The sequence below is a fragment of the Giraffa tippelskirchi genome, chromosome 13, assembly GCF_054371585.1.
Source record: "Giraffa tippelskirchi isolate mGirTip1 chromosome 13, T2T-mGirTip1v1.2.pri, whole genome shotgun sequence".
NCBI classification, from domain to species: Eukaryota; Metazoa; Chordata; class Mammalia; order Artiodactyla; family Giraffidae; genus Giraffa; species Giraffa tippelskirchi.
The window spans coordinates 97102454-97120109 of record NC_137287.1 but is presented as its reverse complement, the minus strand read 5'-3'; the positions used below and the strand labels follow the sequence as shown (position 1 = coordinate 97120109).

The 17656-nt window shown below is 62.7% G+C and overlaps 2 protein-coding genes across 6 annotated transcripts in view; one reads left to right on the top strand and one right to left on the bottom strand.

Annotated features, from left to right (window-relative positions):
• The first annotated feature begins 232 nt into the window (after positions 1-232).
• ADRM1 (ADRM1 26S proteasome ubiquitin receptor) lies at positions 233-5853 on the top strand. 4 transcript variants are annotated; one of them, XM_081561110.1, is made up of 10 exons: positions 233-293; positions 990-1203; positions 1817-1933; positions 3257-3380; positions 3718-3804; positions 4326-4407; positions 4639-4871; positions 5016-5173; positions 5319-5421; positions 5622-5853. In XM_081561110.1, exons 2-10 carry the CDS (start codon positions 991-993, stop codon positions 5726-5728), a joined length of 1224 nt encoding a protein of 407 aa, XP_081417236.1. In that variant the 5' UTR covers positions 233-293; position 990; the 3' UTR covers positions 5729-5853. The 4 variants fall into 4 exon arrangements, with proteins under 4 accessions (XP_081417236.1, XP_081417237.1, XP_081417238.1 ...); XM_081561111.1 differs by having other exon boundaries at positions 233-698; XM_081561112.1 differs by lacking the exon at positions 1817-1933.
• Positions 5854-6010: 157 nt separating this feature from the next.
• Positions 6011-17656, bottom strand: part of LAMA5 (laminin subunit alpha 5) — a 50569-nt gene continuing 38923 nt past the window's right edge. Inside the window, exons 46-80 of one of the 2 annotated variants that reach the window (XM_081561098.1) lie at positions 17371-17471; positions 16970-17150; positions 16725-16874; positions 16215-16366; positions 16018-16128; positions 15681-15792; positions 14884-15054; positions 14534-14730; positions 14247-14363; positions 13981-14135; positions 13566-13707; positions 13348-13450; positions 12621-12731; positions 11685-11864; positions 11442-11590; positions 11194-11364; positions 10960-11096; positions 10723-10876; positions 10471-10604; positions 10234-10396; positions 9911-10036; positions 9670-9818; positions 9445-9577; positions 9218-9364; positions 8989-9119; positions 8713-8877; positions 8479-8617; positions 8244-8389; positions 7971-8163; positions 7720-7884; positions 7453-7615; positions 7192-7325; positions 7023-7116; positions 6674-6808; positions 6011-6548 (exon numbers count right to left, since the gene is read on the bottom strand). In XM_081561098.1, the coding sequence (XP_081417224.1) occupies positions 6421-6548; positions 6674-6808; positions 7023-7116; positions 7192-7325; positions 7453-7615; positions 7720-7884; positions 7971-8163; positions 8244-8389; positions 8479-8617; positions 8713-8877; positions 8989-9119; positions 9218-9364; positions 9445-9577; positions 9670-9818; positions 9911-10036; positions 10234-10396; positions 10471-10604; positions 10723-10876; positions 10960-11096; positions 11194-11364; positions 11442-11590; positions 11685-11864; positions 12621-12731; positions 13348-13450; positions 13566-13707; positions 13981-14135; positions 14247-14363; positions 14534-14730; positions 14884-15054; positions 15681-15792; positions 16018-16128; positions 16215-16366; positions 16725-16874; positions 16970-17150; positions 17371-17471 (5039 nt within the window). In that variant the 3' untranslated portion in view covers positions 6011-6420. The remainder of the gene's footprint in view (positions 6549-6673; positions 6809-7022; positions 7117-7191; positions 7326-7452; positions 7616-7719; positions 7885-7970; positions 8164-8243; positions 8390-8478; positions 8618-8712; positions 8878-8988; positions 9120-9217; positions 9365-9444; positions 9578-9669; positions 9819-9910; positions 10037-10233; positions 10397-10470; positions 10605-10722; positions 10877-10959; positions 11097-11193; positions 11365-11441; positions 11591-11684; positions 11865-12620; positions 12732-13347; positions 13451-13565; positions 13708-13980; positions 14136-14246; positions 14364-14533; positions 14731-14883; positions 15055-15680; positions 15793-16017; positions 16129-16214; positions 16367-16724; positions 16875-16969; positions 17151-17370; positions 17472-17656) is intronic. The other variant, XM_081561097.1, reaches the window with a different exon arrangement.

Genomic DNA, 17656 nt, shown 5'->3' with positions numbered 1-17656 from the left:
CGCCGCGCCCCTATGACACAGCAACAATAGGGGCCGCTCTGGCCCGCGGGCCCCTGGCCCGCGCTTCCTCCGGAAGAGAGCCGCCGGCGCGGGGGCGGGCCTGGTGGCGGGACGGGCGGCGGCCCTCGCCAATCGCCCGCAGGCTAGCGCCCGCCCCGCTCCTGACGGAGCCCAATCAGCGGCGAGAGCGGCGGGCGGGGCGGGGCGAGCGGGGCTTCCGGCGGGGCCCGGCAGGCGCTGAGGAGGAAGAGCGAACCCGGACGGCGCCTCTCAGCAGTCTCGGCGCGGGCCAGGTGCGGGGTCGTCGGGGGCGGGGACGGTTATGGGGGTGGTCGGGGGCGGGGCCTGCGACGTCGGCGGTCCCCGGGCGGGCGCCGGGTCGGCTGGGGCCGCAGAGGCCGGGGGCAAGCGCGGGCGGGGGCTCTCGGGCACCCCGGGCCCGCGGCGCCCGCAGCCGAGAGTGCCGGGCGGTGGGGCCTGCGGGTCTTCACTCGCGCAAAGTCCTCGCCGGCCGCCGGGCTCGCGTTTCCCCAGGTGCTCGCTCGGGTTTTCTCTCCGAGGGGAGCGAGCCTGCAGCGCTGCAGTTTATCGGCCGTGTGTCCGGTAGAAGCGAGGTTTAGGCCGAAGTCTGGCCTGCCATCCAGCGTGTTAGCGGCCTGTCTGCCCAGCTCGAGGTTTTAAATCTTTCGGAGCCGCAGGTTAATAGATTATTTAAAATGTACGGAACGTGGTGTTGACGAGGGTCCCCAGCTGCCATGGGGTTTAGATGCACAAGTAAATTTCGGGGTTTGAGAAACGTGAGCAGAAGCTGAGAACCTGGCCCCGTGGGCCAGCCCACCCCGGAATGAGTTCGGCCGCAGGTGTCGGGCGTCTGAGGCCTGGCCCGGCTCCGAGAGGCGCTTTCCTTCTGCTGTTTGAGCGCAGCATTCGAGGAGGACGTTAGGGTGTCCGCGGTCGTGACCGGGCCTGCGCGGTGGTGCTTCTTTTAGGATGACGACTTCAGGAGCTCTGTTTCCAAGCCTGGTTCCAGGCTCCCGTGGGTCCTCCAACAAGTATTTGGTGGAGTTTCGGGCCGGAAAAATGTCATTAAAAGGAACTACCGTCACCCCAGATAAACGGAAAGGGCTTGTGTACATTCAGCAGACGGATGACTCCCTCATTCACTTTTGCTGGAAAGACAGGACATCGGGGAACGTGGAGGATGTAAGTGTCTGGGAGTGAACCTTGTCTTGAGGACACCTCCCCCCTCACCCCAGTGGTCAGGACAGCGTGATCTTTACAGCAGGACACGGCACTCTGGGCGTGAAGCAACTGGTTGACAGCTTGGAGTGTGTTGGTGGGGTATGTGGATCTGCTTGTGGGCTTTCTAGTCTCAACGATTATGTCCATCTCCTCTGTCACCCTGTGTACGTGTAAAACTTTGAAGATCAGGTGCCTAAAATTGGAGAAATTGTGTAAAAACCCTGACCTAGATCACAGCCCTCTAGTTTTATTCAGACAGTATCGTTTTTCTGTTAAGTTCAGGAGGAGGTCAGGGCTGACTTTTTAACTCATCTTGGAATGTTGCTCCCAAAACGTCTCTATTAAAAATCCTCCAGGAGCCAGAAACCCCCCTTCCCTGTTCGGTACCGGGGCCCTCTCCTGGCCCTCACGACCTTCCTGGGGTGCCTGTGACCCTCGTTTGTCTGCCCTGCACAGACCCTGCTGGTGAGGGGCTTGGTCTCTGTGTCCTGGGGCCTCTGCCCCACCCGCCACACAACCCCAGGTCCGAGCTGTGTTCCTGGAGGTCCTGGGGCCCAGCAGTGCCTCTTTTTAGGATCTGATCATCTTCCCCGATGACTGTGAGTTCAAACGCGTGCCACAGTGCCCCAGCGGGAGGGTCTACGTGCTCAAGTTTAAGGCAGGGTCCAAACGACTCTTCTTCTGGATGCAGGTATGCAGGTTTTGTTTACTTTTTCTCTTAAAATCTTGTCATAAAATAAGGTTAGAAAGTTGCTCATGGGGCCTTTGGGTTTCTGTCGGTTTTTTTTTTCCCCCAAAACCCCTTCATATACAAGTTGTTTCCATAAAGGCAGGAATTAGGTCTGTTTTCTAATTCTATTCAGTGTATAAAATAATGGATTTGCCTGGTAGCTCAGGCGCTAAAGAATCTGCCTGCTGTGCAGGAGCCCCAGGCTCAATGCCTAGCGTATAGTAGGCACCCAGAAAATATTGTTTGATTGACCTATGTTACTTTATTTTCAAACACAGTTTTTGAAAAGTGCCAGCTTATCAGAATTAGCTGTTCTGATGGTAGAATTTGCTTTCACTTACCAGCTGGTGCTGACCCTGCTTGCCATGGAACCTAAGGATTCAAGAGTGTCACTGTGTGTGTGTGTGCGGTGAGGGAGGGGGGTGTTGCAGTGGGCTCTGCCAGAGTCCAGCGTGTGTAGCTTGGCTTTGGGGGCCCTTTCGAGGCTGGAAATCCCTGGGTCACTGACAGGAGTGATTTCTGGGCGAGGTGCCATCTCTGCCTGTGGTTTGGTGGTCTCCCAATGCCCCCTGCAGGGTCATGAGAAGCCCAGACAGGAAGCCAGGGGGACCCTGTGTGGTGACCCTGTCTTGTGTCTTCCCCTTTGGTGTGCTCTGGGGTCTCTGGGTGGCAGTGCACCAGTCATGGGTGCTCTGTCTCGAAGTTCTGGGGGTGCCCTCAGGGTGATGCTGCCTGATGACCCCCTGCATGCCCAAGTGCACATTGCTAACTCTGGAGGGCTGCAGCCCAGGGCTGGTTGGTGACAGTGATGTGATAACAGGGTTATTTTACAGCATTACATGCAATAAAGGATTTGAGGTTTTATTTTTTTTATTTTTAAAAAAACTTTGACTTGAGGTTTGACAGAAAACATCAAAATTCTGTAAAGCAATTCTTCAATAAAAAATGAATTAATTAAAAAAAAGTTTGACAACCATTTTTAAAGTCTTTATTGAATTTGTTACAATATTGCTTCTGTTTTATATTTTGCTTTTTTGGCCCTGAGGCATGTGGGCCTAGCTCCCTGACTAGGGCTTGAACCCTCACCCCCTGCATTGGAAGGTGAAGTCTTAACCACTGGACCACCAGGGAGGTCCTGGATTTGTGGTTTAAGATGGTCACATAAAGAGCCTCATCCTGGAGGATCGGGTTGCTTGTGTGCTAAGTGCTCCTAGCACGTCAGTCTCCCCACCTATAAGATGGGTGGGCTGCTCAGCTGTGTCTGTTGCTGTGTCCTCCCTACAGGAGCCCAAGACGGACCAGGATGAGGAGCACTGCCGGAAAGTCAACGAGTATCTGAACAACCCGCCGATGCCCGGAGCCCTGGGGGCGAGTGGGAGCGGAGGCCACGAGCTGTCTGCGCTGGGCGGTAATGGTCACCTTCCCGGATGTGCTGTGAGGTTGGAGTCGGTTTCCGCTGACGTGGACCCTGGGTGGTGCGGGCCGGTGGCTAAGCGGAGGTGGAGGATCCAGGTTAGGAGCCCCTTGGGGCGGTTCCAAAGTTGGTCCCTGCTCCTGTCTTCAGTTGGTGACCCGTCTGTGAGCCCTATTGAGCTGGCTCCTGGCAGGAGACACTCAGCGCACAGCTCGGGCCGCTGAGATGGGGGCTGCCCCCAGGACCCTGGTGGTGGCGGAGGGGTGGGGGCAGACCCAGCTGGAGGCCCCTGGCCGCCGCAGCCCTGATCTGAGCACCTTCTGTCCTGCAGGGGAGGGTGGCCTGCAGAGCCTGCTGGGGAACATGAGCCACAGCCAGCTCATGCAGCTCATTGGACCCGCTGGCCTCGGAGGACTGGGTAACGTGCCGAGGGCTTGGGAGCCTCTTAGTAACAGAGTCAGGCAGCTCGCGGCTTCTGATCGGCTCTGCCAGAGCCATGTCTGTGTGCTGGCTTCCCTGGGCAGGGGCCTGGTTTGCCTTAGGGTTTGACCTGGCACCAGGCAGGCACGGCCTTCCAGGGAGGACAATTCCACACTTCAGAGGAGCACAGTGGGCTGAGGAGCAGGGATCCTGCCTGGGCCCCCTGCTCTCCCAGGTTGGCCCGTTAGGGAAACGCTTGTCACTTTGTACTGAATTTGGACTCGGTCCTTGAACCCGGGTGCGTTGGTAGCGTCATGGGATGGAGAAGTGATAGACTTAGTGGGTTAAGCTGCCAGGACACGCCTGAGGAGTCCCGGCCCTGGGCCACCACAGACAGGCCCTCTCTGTTCTTCCCCTGCTTGTCCCTGGGCTGTAGTGCTGGGTGGGTCTGCTCTGTGGTGGGGGAGGGGGCCTCCGGCCAGGCATGAGTTTTGAACTACATGTCCTTGCTCCTTGCAGGTGGCCTCGGGGCCCTGACGGGGCCAGGCCTGGCCAGCTTACTGGGGAGCGGAGGGCCTCCAGCAAGCAGCTCTTCATCCAGGTGAGCCTCACCCCTGGCTCTCTGGTGTCACCAGGTATTGCCTCCTTCACAGAGGCTGGACGTAGGAGATGCTGAAGGACAGAGTAGGCACCTGGGGAGGGTCTGTCCTTTTCATGGTTCAGACTTCTCCCAGAGAGAGACCTGGCAGCACAAGGAGGTCTGGGGCAAGACAGACGTGTCATGGTGCCTTTGTGGGCATGTCCCCCTCCACTGTTCCCTCGCTCTCCCCAGCTCCCGGAGCCAGTCAGCAGCGGTCACCCCGTCCTCCACCACCTCCTCCACTCGCGCCACCCCAGCCCCTTCCGCTCCAGCAGCTGCCTCAGCGACCAGCCCGAGCCCCGCGCCCAGCTCAGGTGACGGAGCCAGCACAGCAGCCAGTCCCGCCCAGCCCATCCAGCTCAGCGACCTGCAGAGCATCCTGGCCACCATGAGTGTGCCAGCCGGGCCAGGAGGCGGCCAACAAGGTAACCCTGAGCCTCTGCCCCTGCCTCCCTTGCCTCACCTCACCACACCATGCCCGGAAGTCCCATAGCTGCGTCTGTCACTGTCCTCCCGCGTGGGCATCCTGGCTGGCCTCCAGCTGCTGACGGCCACTGCTTGTGCCCTAGTTGACCTGGCCAGCGTGCTGACACCTGAGATCATGGCCCCCATCCTTGCCAACGCGGATGTCCAGGAGCGCCTGCTGCCCTACCTGCCATCAGGGGAGTCCCTGCCGCAGACTGCGGAGGAGATCCAGAACACGCTGACCTCACCCCAGTTCCAGCAGGTAGACACATGGCCCAGGTGTCCTGCGGGAAGCTTGGTGTAGGGGACACTGCCTGCCTGCAGCACGGCCCCTGGCATCAAGCGTCTTGGTTCCTGCGGTCCCCTTCAGCTCTCTCATGGACTCAGGTGCCTGGCTCTTCCCACAGGCCCTCGGAATGTTCAGTGCGGCCTTGGCCTCAGGGCAGCTGGGCCCCCTCATGTGCCAGTTTGGGCTGCCCGCGGAGGCTGTGGAGGCCGCCAACAAGGGTGGTAAGTACCTGTGCCCCCACCCCTCAGCCACAGGTGACGCAGAGATTATCTTGTAGTTGAAAAGAAAGGCTTCCCCTGTGTGCAGAGGATGCCTAGTCCGATGACCCTGGCCTCCATCTGGCTTTCACCTCCTGTCCCCTGGTCAGCAGTGCCAGGCTCGGGGCTGGAAAGGTCACGTCATGCTTTTTAATGCGTTTTAGATGTGGAAGCATTTGCCAAAGCCATGCAGAACAGCGCCAGCCCCGAGCAGCAGGAGGGCGACGGGAAGGACAAGAAGGACGAAGAAGAGGACATGAGCCTGGATTAGGTTGCCTGCGGCCATGAGGGCTCAGCCCCCAGGTCATTTGGCCTCAGTAGTGGCGTTTGTGATCGCACCCTGTCACCTCTGCCCCAACTTGCTAATCAGTAAAAGTCTTTTCTTTTATCTGCCAACTCTGGATTGTCTGCGTGCCAGGGTGGGCTGACGGGAGTTGGGTGCAAGAAGCTCCTCTGGGCCTGGGTTCTGAATCTGAGGGACAGTCGTGCTGGGTTCAGGCCTCCAGACCCACTGGGCTGCTTCTCTTTTTCTACATTTAAAGTCGACACTCAGTTACACAAGTTACTTTTTAATTTTTGTTTCAAGAGGCAGGGGGGCCAGTGATTTACAGCTTTTCTATTAATTACTGAATATTGGTGGAAGGGAAATTTCATAATTGAAAGATAAAAAATATCCCCATTTTACAGTGTTATTTACCCTTTCCTTTAGGAAGTCAGACATAACTTAAAACCACTCCCAGAAATAAGACTTTTTATTACCCATAGAACCTGGAGTCTAGATAAATACACACAGACTTCATCTAAGAAACCGGCTGAGGGTGGTGGTGTCTGCATGTTGGGTGGAGGGGCTGGGGGTTCTGGGGAGCAAGACCCTGCCTAATGGGGCAGACCACCTGTGGGCTCCAGGAGACCCCCTCGTGCGGCTGCTAGAGCTGTCGGCTGGGGTCCCAGGGGGTGGCTGTGCTACGTGGCTGGGCAGCCGCTGGCCCCCACTGCCCCCTGCACGCTTGCAGTGCGAGGCCAGCTGACCAACACCTGGTTCAGCACCAGTTTCCGCATGCAGCCGTGGTAGGGAGGCCGTTTCCAGGGTTCTGAGGGAGGGGAGGAGAGGGCACGGTTGGAGCAGAGGCTGGTGTCTCATCAGGCCTGGGCTCACCACTCTCAACCTCAGTGCCTGGTGCCCAGGGCAGCCTTCCCCCTCCCCCTGCCCCCAGGCCGAGGCCACACTCACCCGGCAGGCCCCCGAGATGCAGCGGCACCAAGGTGTTGGCCCAGGTGGCCGGCGCAGGGCCCAGGGTATGGTTGCTCTGCTGGTCCACCTCCAGCTGGAGCACGTTCCCGCCTTTGGTCACTGCAAGCACAGCTTCCTTGTGGCCGGGCCGGGAGGACTCTCGCCAGCCACAGGGCCAGAGTCTGTTCACCCTGTTTCTTTGGCTTTAAGTCCCTGCCACCCTCCCCACTGGGGGCCTGTGGCTAACCCCTGCCGAGTCTCCCCAGGCTTGACTCTGCAGCAGGTGGGGGTCAGGAGTGTCCCTGGCCTCCTGGTAGGAGAGGCCCCGACTCACCTGCCAGTCGGTGCCAGTGCCCATCACACAGGGCTGCAGGGCGTGTCACCAGCGTGGAGAACTCACCAGCGCCGTCGTTTGCCCACAGCAGGACCTGGGGGTGTGAGAGGTCAGGAGGGCCCTGCCAGCCCAGATCCCACCCTGAGGCTTCAGCTCACACCGGTCTTACCTGCTTCCCCAGCACCTGCACCTCTAGGTATGGGGGTGTCGGGCCCCGGCCCAAGTGGAAGACCAGGCCAGTGGCTGTCTGGGGCCGCACCTCCAGCTCCAGGGCCACGTCAGGCAGTGTGGCCCCCAGGGTGTCTGCAAGGAGGGGCTGTGAGGGGGAGGGCTTTGGCCCCAGGCCCCACCCTTTCTGGGTGTCACTCTTCTGCCCCCCCCCCCCCCGGCCACCCCAAGAGGACTGGGAGGGCACCAGTCAGGGACAGACCTAGAGTGACGGCTCCCCCGCTGCCTGTGAAGAACAGGCCCTTCTCCAGGGGCCCTGAGAAGCAGGGTGTGACCCCCACCATCCGTGTGGGGGCCCCCAGGAGCCGCCCATCCAGCCTCAGCCTCTTCACACAACCCCTGAACCCAGGGCTGCTGATGGCCACCTGTGGGAACACAGAGTGGGCTGGGGTCAGGTCCCTGAGGTGCTGAGGAAGGTGGACAGCATCTGGCTGGGGAGGGGCGGGAGACTGGGCGAGGTGGTGCTCACTGGGAGCCTGGGGCTGTGGCCGCCGGCAGGAAGGCCCCCCACAAAGAGCGTGTGTGGCTGGGGGCCCTGCTGCCCCTGGTGCTGGCGGCCTGGCCCCTCCTGGCTCTGGGCCCAGACCCCGTCTGTCACCAGCTGGATTCGACTCTTCTCCCAGCGCACAGTCACCTGGGGGTGCGGAGAGGCACATCAGGGCGGGAGCTCCCAGACGCTCCCCTACCAGTCTCCCCGTGTCCCCTCTCCCAGGCCCTCACCGTATGCCACTGGCCAGTGCGTGAACGCTGGCGGCTCTGCACTCGGAGCTGGGGCCCAGGGCCTTGGCTCTGAGCTACAAAGCGTCTGTGGTTCAGGAAGAGAACGAGGGAGGAGCTGCTGGCTGTCTGGGGGACAGCAAGGAGCAGGAGCCCTCGGGGGGCGTGTGGGCGGACGAGCATGGACAGCTGTGACCTGGAAGCCAAGCAGGGCTGTCAGTCTTGTGCCCTACCTCCCCCCCACCGTGGCACCCCCCACCCCGGTCCCAGGCTTACCAGTCACTGGGGGGGGCCGGGATGTGTGCAAACTCCAGGTGACTGGTCAGGGGACCCCCAAACTGGTAGGCGTCTCGGATGGTCCTGAAGGACCCAGGTGACGAGCAGGCAGAGTCCTGGGCAGGCTGTCGGCTTCGGCGGGTGGCCTAGGGGGGTCGGATGGGGGTGCGGGGACATGAGGAGGCGGCCTTCTGCCCACTCCAGCCCCACCACCCACACTCCTCCAGGACCCCACCTTCCGAGACATGGTGGCCCGCAACCCTTGTGGGACCTGCTCCAGGAGCTGGGTGTGAGGGGCTGGGGCGCAGCCTGAGCTCACGTTGAAGCCGCCCAGGTTCTCCTGCAGGTCAAACACACGCTGAGGCCCCAGGAGCCTGTGGAGGGCAGGGGGTGCAGGTCAGTGGCTGGGGCCAAGTCAGCAGGTTCTTGCCAGCAAACACCGCCACCCACCCATGCCCACTCAGCTCACCGCAGCACGAAAACATTGCTGATGCAGCCACTGAAGTTATGAATGCCATCGGACTTGGGCGAGCCCCCCAGGAGGAGCTGAGGGAGCCCCTCGGGCTGAGGCTGGGACCGTGGCCCCCGGTAGGGCTTCATCTCCTGAAGCTGGTCGTCGACGTAGAGCCAGACCCTGGTGGGGAGAGTGGTGTTTCCCCGCCCTGCTGCCCAACCTGCGGTGCATTGTCCCCAAACCCTCAGCTCTGCACCCCCTCCCTGGAGAGGCCAGGTGAGCCGGGCTCACCCCGTGTTGTTGCTGTAGAAAGTGATGTAGTGGGGGGCCCCGTCATCAAAACGCTCTTGTGTCTTCAGCTCAGTCCTGGCCAGCCGAAGGGTCACGTGACCCTGCTGCAGGATCACCTCACATGGCCCACCCTGTGGACCATGGTTGGGTCAGCGAGCCAGGCTGGGGGCCCAGCCTCCCTCTGGCCACACGCCCCCACCCTGCTGCCCTGGAGGTGGGGCAGACGCACCGGGGACTCTCGTTGGAAGAGCAGAGCACTGTCCTGGCGGCTGCGGAAGCCGAAGCCAGAGTAGACGTCACCTGTGAGGGGCACGGCATCGCTAGGGAGTGCCAGGCGCAGGAAGCCGTGGCCGTGGAAAGTCATGGCCCGTCCCACCTGCGGGCAGGGCGACTGTGAGGGCCTGCGGTGGCAGCCGGAAAGGGCATGCACGCGGCCAGGGGTGGGAGGGGGCTCACCAGCAGGTTAGCGGTGCAGCCGGCGCTGACGCCTGTGGTGTTCAGCCTCTTGAGATCCACATACTTGCCCAGGGCCTTGATGCCTTTGATGCAGCCTCGCACGGAGCCTCCAGAGGGGAAGAGCTGCCGCAGGCTGCAGGCACCAGTGTCCACGGGATGAGCCACAGGGGTGGCCTCCCCAGGCCCTGCCCCCACCCCCACCCCTCGCCCCAGGCCAGTGCTCACCTGACAGGCAGTTGGCGGGGCGGCACACCCCCCAGGTAGTAGGCGTCGGCCAGCTCCAGCACGTTCTCCTGCTCCACGCTGAACACTGTGGTCCTCTCCACACGCACCAGCACACGCTTCCGGCCTCCCCCCAGCAGGAACACCTGGATCTGGGAGGCGCCGGCACAGGTGGGCACCTTCAGGGGAGCTGCGTCCCTCGCTGCCCCTCGCCACCCAGGGACCTCTCTGAACCCAGCCTTACGGCCTTGCTGGTTGCAGACAGCTGTGGCGGAGGTTGCTGCAGCGGGTCGGCCTCCTTCAGGCCTGCGCCAAAATCATAGAGGAGCACGAGTTTGCCTTCTTGCACTGCCAGGCACAGGAACTGGTCCTGGGGAAAGGGGAGGGTCAGCACAACCAGGTGGGCAGGGGAGAGGGCGTGGACAGCAGGCAGGCAGGGGCATGGACAGCTGGCAGGTGGGGGCATGGACAGTAGATGGGGGCATGGACAGCAGGCAGGCAGGGATACGGACAGCAGGTGAGGTGGGGGGCGTGGATAGTGGGTGGGGACGTGGACAGCGGACATGCCTGATGCTGCAGGAAGAAGATGATGCCGCTGTAGGACACGAGCCGCAGCTCCTGGTCGAAGCGTTTGGTGTTGCTGAGCTGGCTCTCCATGCTGATGCGGGCGAAACCAGAGCCGTCCAGGTAGGAGCCATCTGTGAGCCATGGGTCCCCGGTTGACTTGGAGCTGCCAGTCAGAGGTGGGAGGGTCAGCAGAGGGTGGGCGGAGTCGGAGTGAGGGTTGGCTCAGACCGCACGTACCGGGCACAAGGTTTGTCCACAGCTGTGTCCAGCTGGAAGGTTTTCTCGAAGTTGTAGAGACTGACCACCTCCTCGTTGAGCGTGTCCAGTTCAATGCAGCCCCGGTAGCCGGGGAAGCGTAGGGGTTCAGGGGGCTGTGGGCACAGTGCGCGGTCAGGGCAGACCCCACTGGGGAGCTCGGGCCAGACACTGAGCAGGACTTCCTGGGACAGGAGGGCAGGGCGGCTGCGCCCTCAGGCCGGCCAGGCTCACCGTGAAGTTGCTGGGGTAGCCCCCCACGTAGAAGACGAAATCTTCCGGCTGGACATTGAGCAGCCCCTCAGCCCCAGGGGCCACCATGTCTCCCTTGGTCTCTTGAACCATCCGATTCTCCACCGTGACAGACATGCGGCCAAACTGGAGGATCCTGAGGGCAGAGATGGGAGGTGAGGTGTGGACACGTGGCCACTCTTGGAGGTGGGGGAATGCCGTGGGGGCTGGGTGTCCTACCTGTCAATGCTGACGGCTGAGAACTGCTCCCCAATGTCCTCGTCGATGCTGAGGGTCGCAGGCCCTGCTCCTCCAAGGCGGTACACCCAGTGCACCCTCTGGCCCCGCAGAGCCACACCCATGTAGTCACCGGTGGCCTGAGTGACAGGAGACTCAGTGGGGCAGGGCCTCGGGCGCCCCACCCGCTCTAGCCCAGCGCCCAGCTCCACCCAGCCTGCCGAGCCTGCCTGCTACCTGGCGGCCGCCCATGTACAGCACAAACTGGTCCCCCGCGACCTGGCCAGCTGTGGGCTCTGGGCTCTGCAGGTAGAACTTGAGGGAGGTGTAGGAGGCGAGGTTGGTGAGGTCCCGAGGGGTGCGCAGCTGTACCCCTGAGCTCCCGTTGAACTTCATGGGCACCTTGACCTGTGGGGACACACAGCCCGTCAGCGTCCGCCTTCTGGTCTCCCAGATGCCCACCTGGCCCTGGCACTTGCACCCACCTTGCTGGCAGCACCACGGGCCTGGGCGATGAGCTCCCGCACGCGGCCGATGTTGGCCGATAGAGCCAGGCTGGCGTTATGTGCCCCACGGTCCTGCAGGAGGTTCAGCTTGGCCAGCAGCTGTGGCAGTGTCTTCTCCAGGGTGGACACTGCAGGCAGGGAACAGAGGGGAAGGCGGCCCTGAGTGCCTGGCCTGCCCACCCTGGCATGCCCACCACTGGGGCACCGTGCCCCAGGGCCCACCTGAGCGGCCGGCGTCGAGCACCACACGGCCCAGGTCCTGGCTCTGCAGGCCCGTGTACTGGCCCTGCCACTGTTCCACGTTCCTGTGCATGTCCTGAAGCTGAGACTGCACGCGGGCAGCTGTGTCCTGGGCCTCGGCGGCCACGGCCTTGGCATGGGCTATCTTCTTGCTCGTCTCGTCTGCAGTGGGCCATATGCAGGCTCAGTGTGGGGGAGGGGGGCCTCATCCCCATCTGGGGAGACCACTAAGACCCCCCTGCCAGAAGCAGCAACAGGGAATTAACCCCCGCCCCCCCGACCTCATGAGAATCTCAGGGCAGTGGAGACTCACCCACCACCCCCTCCCAGATAGACAGCCCTCCTGTGCCAGCCACATGCCTAAGTGGAGTCCCCTGAGGCCTGCCTGCATCAGCTCAGCCTCATCTCCCCCTGGTCGGTCCCCCACCCTGCCACTCCATCTCTCCTGAGGTCCTTCCCGAGTCCCCAGGCTGGTAGGTAGGGTCCACTCTCGAGTCAGCAGGGATCCCTCCTGTGCCCTGAGCCCTCCCAGCCCCCAGACCCTTGAGGTGTCTCCTGGGCATCCAGCTCCAGCCACACTGACCTCTGCTGCCACCGCCACCTCTGAGCCCACTGAACACATGTACCTTCCCCGCCCGCCCTGTGTCCTCTCTCTCCAAATGCTCCCCGCTCCTTCTGGTTTCACTTGCTACCCAGGGCTGACGTTGGGGGTGACGTTTGTTTGGTGTCTGATTCCCGACCAGAAGCAGGTCCGTAGGGCTGGGGAGAGTCCCCGGGGTTGGAACCACCCTGACCCGCCTCCTGGATGGTGACCCCACTGGAAAGGCAGGGCTGGTGGGGTGATGCCCACGTGGGCAGGTACCCCTTCAGCTCTGGGGACAAGAGGTAGGGGAAGTGCAAGGAGGAGACCCACCCTACCTGTGTCCATAGCCAGCATGTCTTGCACCTCCCGGACACGGGCCGCCAGCTGTTCCTTCCTGGCCCTGGCATCGTGGAGCTGGGTCCCAGTGTCCTGGAGGGTGGCCCGTGCTGTAGGGGAGATGGCTTCAATCCTGAGGAGCCCCCACCCCCACAGTACAGGCACAGCCACTTCAGGGCTCCTGACCAGGGAGCGCTAAGGCTCACACACACACAGTCAGAGGGAGACACCTGGACACAAGGGCCATCAGCTCGGGGGGAAGTACTGCATCCCAAGTCTCAGAGCAGCCTCCTGGGCCCACAGCAAATGCAACTATCCCCATTTTATAGGTGGAAACAATGGAGGCTCAGAAAAGCTAAGCCACTGCACCTGGCCACCAGCGCCCTGAGGTGCTCACAGCAGAGGGTGCACACACACACACACCCCGCCTGGCCCTCCTGCATGGCCTGGCACACACATGGCCCTCAGCCAGGACAACAGAACCATCAGCTGGTTCTTGTGTCCTCTCCCCAGGCCCTTCTACATCCTGGGGGCCTGTCACAAAGTCAGGGTGGGTGGGCCTCTGCAGGGCTCCAGGAGTGGACTTGCCCGGGCAGTGGGGAAAATTCACACCCATGGCAGCTGCCATACTGACTCTCATAGTGACAATCCACGAACCCCCACACAACGTGGCTGGAGGGCAAGAGTCCCACAGAGCCGGGATGCCCCTTGGGACCTGACACTCACTGAGGTCCAGTCTCCGCTGCTCCCCTAGGACTGCCTCCTCCAGGGCACTGCTGTTAGCCAGCAGTTCCCGGGCCCGGGGCGCCAGGCCCTGCTGCACCACCATCTGCAGACGCGGGGATAGGACATGGTTTTACATTGCCCGGAGGGGCTGCCAGGAACAGGGGCTGCAGCCAGGGCTGTGGGGGTGGTGGGGTGGGGTGGGAGGGTCAGGGCCTCACCGCCCACGTGTGGCTCGCCTGCTGCTGGGCCTGGTCAGCAGCGCCCTCGGCAGCCTGTACAGCTTGCAGAATGCTGCTGTAGGCGTTGACGGCCTCAATGGCCCTCTGGATGAAGCGGTCCTGGTTGACTCCTTGGATGATGCTGTGAGGGGAGGCCGGGGAAGGTCCGAGGCTGGAGTGGGGGCTCAGCCCAGCTCACTGGCCTCCCCATCACAGCTGCTGGGCCTGCCTGCCTGTTGGCCCCAGACTCCCAGCCTAGGTCATGACCCTCCACCGCCCAGTGTACCTTTCCTGTTCCTGTCTGCCAACCTGGGCCCCAACTTCTGCCCGGCCCTGCAGGAACAATGGCTGCTCCGTCTAAGAGCCCTCGCAGACCAGCTCTGCCCCGCCAAGGCACCCTGTTTGGGCCCCATACCTGGAAAGGTTGAGCGCCAGTTGGTCCAGCTGCCACGCGTGGGCCTCGGCGGCCTCTACCAGGTCCAGTTTGCTGCTCACTGGGGAGAAGGCATGCATCTTCTCGAGCAGCGGCGTCCAGGCGCCATCCAGGCTGGCAGCGAGGTGCTCATACTCCTGGGGTGAGGGGTAAGGTAGGACCCTCATCCCCATCCCTGCTCACCCAAACCTGATCTGGGCGTGCCCGCCCCCACTAAGTATGCAGCCCTCGGGGAGGGGGTTGCTAACCTCCCTGGCCTGGTCCATGCCACGCAGAAGCTCAGAAACCCGGGCCAGGGTGTCTCTGGCAGCCTGCAGAGTAGCCCCTAGAGTGGCATTGTTCCGGGACAGCTCCTGCTTCCGTTGCTGGAGATGATGGGGAGAGCATGGGAGGTAACAGAACAGAGGTGAGGTGGGAAAGTAAAGGGGTGGGGGTGACGAGTCAGGGGGCAGGGAGGAGAAGGGGTGGAGGAGGGGGCAGGGCCTGGGTGGAGGAGAGGGGGCGGGGAGGAGGAGGGGCAGGGCCAGCTTTCTACCAGGGCTTCCTCCAGGCGCTCCTGGTTGCGGCTGTTGAGCTCCTCTGCCTCCCGTGTGGTGCCCACTGCCCGGTTCAGGGCCTCCCGCAGGTCCATGAGTCCGGCCTCATGCTGGGCCAGCTGGTCTCGGGTGTGTGTGACCAGCGCCTGGTTTCTCTCCCAGCGTCTGGTCAGCTGCTCCTGCACACGGTCCAGCACTGGCAAGGCCCAGTGTAGGAACGGTCACTCGGGCAGTGCCCCCTGGTGCCTGCCAGGCCCCATCCGCCCTGCCAAGCTGATGGGACACCAGTCTAGGCTGGCCTCAGCCCCAGGGCCCTCCCCCCTTGCCCTGCTGGGCGGACCCCACTCACATCCCTGGGCCTCCCCCAGCTCGGCTTCAGCGGCTGCTCGTGGAACCCCCAGGTCACGTGCTTGCATCTCCTGAAGCATCCGTTCCACCTCGGCCAGCACCCGGCGCAGCTGCTCGCCCGATGGGACTGAGGCATTGGCTGGTGCCAGGTGGTCCGTCTGGGACTCAAGCTCTGTGGGGGTTTGGGGAATGGGCTGTCATGGCCCAGGGCTGGCCTGCTGCCAGGCAGACCTCTGCCCACTAGCTTCCATCCAGAAGCCTCTGGCCAAGCTTCTTCAGACACCCCACATATGAGCTGACAGGCCCTGGACAGAGATCCTGCTCCAGGCCACAACTCTGAGGCCTGCCTGGACTCTGGCCCATGTCCCCTCACCTCCCGTAGCCCCCATGGCAATACCTCCACCACTCCCTCTGCTCTGTCCCCTCCTTGGCCCCCTGGTTTAACTATCCTTCCTCCCAGCCCAGTGCTCAGTTGCAATTTCATCTCCTTCTAGACCTGGGCCTGGGCCTGGTCCCTTCTAATCTCTTGTGACACATGTCAGGTTGTAACTAAGGCTCACCCACCATTTTTCCCACTTTGCAGGGACCACCTGCCCTCTCATTCTGGCTATGTGGGCTGCCCCTCTCTCCTCCCTACTCGGACCTGCTGTTTCTGTGACCAGGGTGCCATCTCCCTGTCTAAACACCCCAAAGTGCCAGTTCTTCAAGGCCGAGCCTTCAGTGGCACACCCCCTGCCCTCAGCCCTGAACATCACTCTGCTCAACTCTCCCCACCCCCCCAGCTGGGTCAGCGCCTACCGCTCAGGGCAAGGTCCACAGCCCGGATGGCTGCCAGCAGCGTCTGTGCCCGGCCCAGCGTGGCCTTGGTGCTGTCGAGTAGCTGGCCGCCCTGGGCTCGGGCTCTGGTGGCCTGTGGACAAAGTACCCCATCAAGCCTCAGCCCCTGCTGGCTGGGGAAAGCCTGGGGCCCTGGGGAGGGACCTTGAGCCTGAGCCGAAGGTCAGGGGTGACTCTGGATGGTTTAGGGCCTGGGGAGAGAGACTTCTCAGGGAGGGTTCTGCTGAGAGGAAGTGGGGGCTTCTCTGGAGGAGGAGTGTTCCAAGGGGTCCTGGGGCAGGAGTCCCCAGGGACCTGCCTGGCCATCCAGATGCTGAGTGTCCTGCCCGAGGCTTGAGGTCTGTCGTTCCAGTGCCTCCAGCTGCTTTGTGGTCTCAAAATGGGGGCCCGGGGGGCTCCGGAGCTGGCTCTGGGGGAGAAGAAGGTGAGTCTGTGACCCAGGATGTGTAGGCTAGGGGCTGGGAGAGGGTGCCTAGGGATCGGGCAGGGCAGTACCTGCAGGTCGGTGATGGAGGCGTTCAGCCTGTGCAGCCTGGCCCAGGCCACAGAGCTGGCGTTGATGCCCCTCAGCTGTTCCCGGATGGCAGGGAGGAGGGCGCCGGCCCGCTCCAGGTCGTCCAGGAGCAGGACCACACAGTGGTCACACACTGCAGGCAAGGGGCAGGTGGGTGCGGGGTAAGGGGCAGGGTGGGCAGGGGCAAACAGGGAGTCACGGGGGTGTCAGCATGGTAGAGATGGTCACCGGGGCTCACTGAGATATAACAGGGGTACTGAGCTGGGCTGAGGGTAATGAGGTGAGTGGGGGTCAGAGGTTAGCATGGGGGTCTCAGGGTCAACAGGAGGACAGTTGTGGGGTCTCGGAAAACAGAGGGAGAGCTAGGGCCAGAGGGCTGCTCTGGAAGTCGAGATGAATGTCAGGGTCACCAAGTCAGCATGGGGCTGGGCCCTGCACTGTCCCAGGGCAGGGTGAGCCAGGTGTGTTCGGGGGCCAGGGCAGGGACACACCTTCACAGTGCACGCCGTGGCCCCCAGGTCCCCCCGGCACGGCCACCTGGTGCTGGTGGCTGCAGGTCTCACAGCGTTCCCCGCCGAGCCCAGGAGGGCACGTGCAGCGGCCCGTGTGCAGGTCACAGTGGCCCCCTTGGCACTGGCAGCCTTGGGTGGGAGGGGAGGGAGAGGCGGGGTGAGCAGCTGGCTGAGTACCCTGGGGGTACTCGCCATCCCAAGGTGACCCGCCTGCTCGCACTCACGCCTGCAGCCCTGCTCGGGGAACCCCCAGTGGCCGGGGGCACACTCGCGACACTGGAGTCCCCCAGTCCCTGGCAGGCAGTGGCACTGCCCGCTTTGGGGATGGCATTCGGAACTCTCGGCGGCTGGTCCACAAGCGCATGGGTGGCAGCCCTCGCAGCCCTCGAAGCCAAAGTGTCCTTCCTGGGGGCACAGACTGCAGTCACGGCTCTGCCCAGCCCTCAAAATCCACCGTTCTTCAGCCCTGGAGTCATGAAGCCCCGCCCACACAAACCCCTCCCCTCCCACCGGACCCCGCCCATAATCAGCCCCGCCCCACTGCCTGAGCCCCACCCACAAACTCCACCCCTCCTACCGAGCCCCGCCCCTACATCAAGGCCCCGCCCCTCCCAGGCATAGCTACCTGACAGCGGTCACAGCGCAGCCCAGTCACACCGGCCTTGCACAGACAGTGTCCACTGTGGGGGTCACAGGCCTCCGTCCCGCATGGGGAGCAGTCACACCCTGCAGAAAGTCACCCTGGGAAATCACCCCAACTTCTTCCCAGCCCTCGGAAGCCCTTACTAGGCTCCTACTCCACATTCACCTTCTTCCTGCCCCAAAGGAAGCCCCCAGACGCTTACTTTTCATCACCTCCCTGCTCCATCCAGGTCCATACCACACAGCTGCCCGCTGACTGTCCCACTGTG